Genomic DNA, 4,179 nt, shown 5'->3' on the forward strand with positions numbered 1-4,179 from the left:
GTTTCTTGTTTGCTGAGACTCTGGGAGAAATGAAAGTGAAAATGACTTCTTCTGTTTTAGGGACCGTCGAGAAAATAAGTTACTGACTCAACACCGAAAACCTTTTAACGCAGTGTGTTACCTTAAATTATCTCAAACCAGAAGTGTGTTAAAGACGATTAATATGTCGAGTCATGTCTGACTAATGAACACGGTTCTCTTAGTGAGAGTTTAGGCCGAAAGAGAGCCGCCATCTTCAGATACAGGGAGGAATTTGTCCCCGCTCCCTTGAATTTCCACACTGGAGGTTACAGCACATAAAACCAACATTTCCTCAATCCCTTCAGAGACAGACCTGCAGACTGGCCGTGCCATCCAGTACCTGACCAGGTGAGTCCATCTAGCATAAACCTGCTACTTCACACGTCTGTGTGTTAAATGCGTCACACATGTAACTGCAGTCAGTCCAGGTCAAACAAACAGTATCAACACTGAGGGAAGAGGCTTTTCATTCCTGAAACCTCTGACTACACTTCTGTCTTCTTGTATTTTTTGTTTTGTCTGTAATGTAATCTTTTCTTTTCTCGTTGCATTGCTATGTTTGTAGTTATATATATATATATATATATATATATATATATATATATATATATATATATATATAGAGAGAGAGAGAGAGAGAGAGAGAGAGAGAGAGAGAGAGAGAGAGTATATGTATATATAATTTCTCCATACGTTTATTCACTTGTTGTTCATGTGCTAGTATTGCTTACCTGACTCTTTGTATACTGCACTTTGTCATTTTAAATAAAGTTATTAAAAAAAGGTTACAGCAAACAGGTGAAACATTATAAACAGAAGTTGAATTTATATATACATTTTTAAGTTTGGTTGATTAAATAACCTTTTGCTTATTTCAGCGAAAAGTCGAACAACCTGGATTTAGCTCAGATGAAAACAAATTAGTCAGTGTTATTTATGTGTGTTCATTTTCTTAAAGCCTAATGCATATTCATTGATGATAATTAAATAAATAAAAAGGTATTTGCAGCCCTGGTGGTGCCTATGATAGTGTTGTATAGAGCGGCAAAGAGAAATCGATTATGTCAACTATGAAATTATGTGACAATCATTTATTTTAATTGATTAAATTCGTCAAACGTGTGAAAGCAGCTTGTTACATGTGAATATGTTCTATTTTTCTTTTTTCCTCTGTGACAGTAATGAATAGCTTGTTAGTTATGGACAAAACAAGACATTTGATTTTTTTAAACAATTTTCTGACATTAGAAACCAAACATCCAGTCAATTAAATTGAGAAAAAAAAATCCACAACAAGCCTCTGTGTCACAATGGGATGACTGAATATTTTTATTTTCGTTTACTTTGTTTTAGACAAAACATGACAATTTGTGAAAAGACATCACACACGTTTATAACGATCCGTTTCACACTAACTCACACAACTAGCAACCGCAATACGCTGAAGCCCAAGGCTTATTTCAGATTACCTATTTTATTTTATGAAAGAAAGAAACCAAAGTAGAGGAAAAAAAATCTGTTCATTCAGTAAATGAGGCTTAGCACAGGTGCTGAAGTTACAGACCATAAAAAGTAAAGGAAAAAAAATGCATCTGCACATTCACGTCTGTGCAAAAATCTGACCAAATGCTTACTGAGTTAATTTGATTTTTGCACAGATTTTATTGCGCAGATTTCTTTTTCCCATTAGTTTTATTGTACAAGTACTTATTCTTCTTATTAACTTTTAGCTGTTTTTATGTTCTCTCTAACTAATGTTTTTGATCATTTTCAACTGCTCTTTAATAAAATTAAAGCTGCCCTGTGTACAAAGATGACGTAGTGCACTTTGAAACCAGCTGACGCAGCAGTTCTCTTGCTGACTGTAATCTAACTGGAATAGTGAGTCTCACGGATACAGGCCTGGAGGATGTAACTGCATGCTGTGTTTATATTCTGAGACAGATAACAGCAGGGACGGGGAGGGACTCCCCTGAGAAAAGAGTCCGTTCAGATGGAGGAGGGAGCGGGACGCAGCGCTGCTCCGCCCCAGGATACGGAGGATGTTGCAACAAAAAGACGCCGGGACAGAAACAAGGTGAAAGGGCTATAATTATAAGAGATTTAAGACAGTAGTCAAAGCATAATGGAATATTTTAAAAGTGAATACTGGAGCTTGGCGGGCGATATGGAGAAAATCACGTTGTTATTATTGACCTTGGGAACATATTTTGAGGAGTGACATTTTCAGCCGAAGTCAACCACCACACATCCCGCTGCAGCCGTCACTATGCTCCACAAGTGGAAAAACAAAATCTAAGACAGGGCAAAAATAGGCAGGGGTAACACAGGACACAGGTAGGCTACAAAGCTACGACAGAGGTTCAGAAGAGGCCCGCTACACTACAAGCTCAACCACTGAGACACAACATACAAGGGTGTAAAACATATCACTGAAATAAATGAAATCAACAGTTTGCTGCCTGGTCGTGTTGCTGGCATGTCGCTGTGGGAGGGACAGACGTGGACGAGCTGCTGCTTCTTCTTTCGGTTACAGTCGCTGGGTTTTCTGCCTCAGGTCTATCAGGTGTTTTAGCCAGTGATGGATTATTGAAGAAATCCAAAATGTGCTTTTGTGCCGTGTTACAGGCCCACCGGGAAAGGTACATTACCTATCTCCCCTCATGAATGAGTGTCAGAGGCGCTCTTGGCAAAATTAATTTAATTCTGATCGAATTATGAGTTCATCTCTTACCAACCAAATTATTAAATCAAAAGGGAGTAGGTTAAAATCAACAATCAGTTAAATAAAATAAATTTTCAGTCATTTTTAATTACATTTGTAGTTGATCTACCTTTCGCTCACAATATCACAATATCAATATAATATCAATAGATTGCCCTGCCTTAGCAGGTATGTGATCCTCAGTTAAAGGTTATGTTAATGTGTATTGCAGGAACATGAACCAGGCGGTGGCAGCAGGAAGGACCGAGACAGAGAGAGGAGGAGAAGGAGAAATCAAAAGAGAAAAAAGAGCAACTCAAATGCAAAAGGAGATGCAAACGTCAAAGGTGAAGACCCAGAAAAAGGCGGGATGGATGTTGTGGAGACCACAAGCAGCCAAACCCAGGAGAGTGTGTCCATAGCAAATCAACATGTGGATCCCCGAGTGGAAGACAGCTTGCCAGCTGTTCACAGCGGTGGAGAGCAACGCCACAAAGTAGCTCAGATGATTCAGGTTCAGACTCAAACAAAGAAACATCAAGGCCAAAGCAAATGCACACAGACTCCAGTTGTTTCTCAGAACACCCAGGAAACACAGACGGACTTCCCTGTGCCAAAACCAGAGCACACGAGCGATGAAAAGACCGCTGAGACACAACACACACCTGGACCCAAACTGCAAGAAGACAGCGCTGTTCAGACTCCGTTAAACCCAAATCAGGATCCAGACACCGTCAGAGGGTCATCAGATTTAGTCAAGGAGCAAAACCCAGAGAACGAGTCAAAGTCTAAAGAGGAGAATCCTTCTGCAGGAGTCTCAGCTGATCCCGCAGACCCCAAAAGCCAAAAAGATGCCAAACCCATGTCTTACGCCAACGTTGTGTCTAGAGAAGGTGGGACTCAGAAACAGTCCAACGTGGAAGCCTCCAAAGCCGCAGCTAAGACCTCAGAAAGCAAACGGTAAGAAAGATATTAACTATATAAAATACTGTGGTTGGAGTTCAGATGGCCAGGAGGCTAAGGGGTCAGGGTTCCTGACACAAGATCCCTGAAAAAACACAAACTGATCACAGAGCGACACCAAATGACTGAAAATAGACACAAAACGACCAAATATTATACAAGTGTTGGTAACAAACAACCCCACATTACTACAAAGAGAAACAAAATAACAAAAACAGATGCAACAAAATTATATAACGACCACAAAGAGATACTACAATTAGAAAAATTACTACAAGTAGATGCAAAATGAACACATGGAGTCTGTTGTGTAGCTGTGATTTTATACCGCAGACACCGTAGTGATGTCCAAGTCTGTCCTAAAATGACCAAAAAGGGACGCAAACGGCCACAAAACGACTATAAATAGATGCAAAACAATCACAAAGGGATGCAAAATGACTAAAAGTGGAATCTGAAACTCTGGGTGTCGTGTTCCTATGTAGACGGGG

General features: G+C 39.8%; 1 protein-coding gene across 1 annotated transcript in view; it reads left to right on the top strand.

The window, feature by feature from the left end:
- The first annotated feature begins 314 nt into the window (after positions 1-314).
- Positions 315-4,179, top strand: part of rnf213b (ring finger protein 213b) — a 44,570-nt gene continuing 40,705 nt past the window's right edge. Inside the window, exons 1-3 of the mRNA XM_032501818.1 lie at positions 315-369; positions 1,960-2,098; positions 2,958-3,685. Of these exons, the coding sequence (XP_032357709.1) occupies positions 2,015-2,098; positions 2,958-3,685 (812 nt within the window). The 5' untranslated portion in view covers positions 315-369; positions 1,960-2,014. The remainder of the gene's footprint in view (positions 370-1,959; positions 2,099-2,957; positions 3,686-4,179) is intronic.

Source organism: Etheostoma spectabile, chromosome 21 (assembly GCF_008692095.1).
Source record: "Etheostoma spectabile isolate EspeVRDwgs_2016 chromosome 21, UIUC_Espe_1.0, whole genome shotgun sequence".
NCBI classification, from domain to species: Eukaryota; Metazoa; Chordata; class Actinopteri; order Perciformes; family Percidae; genus Etheostoma; species Etheostoma spectabile.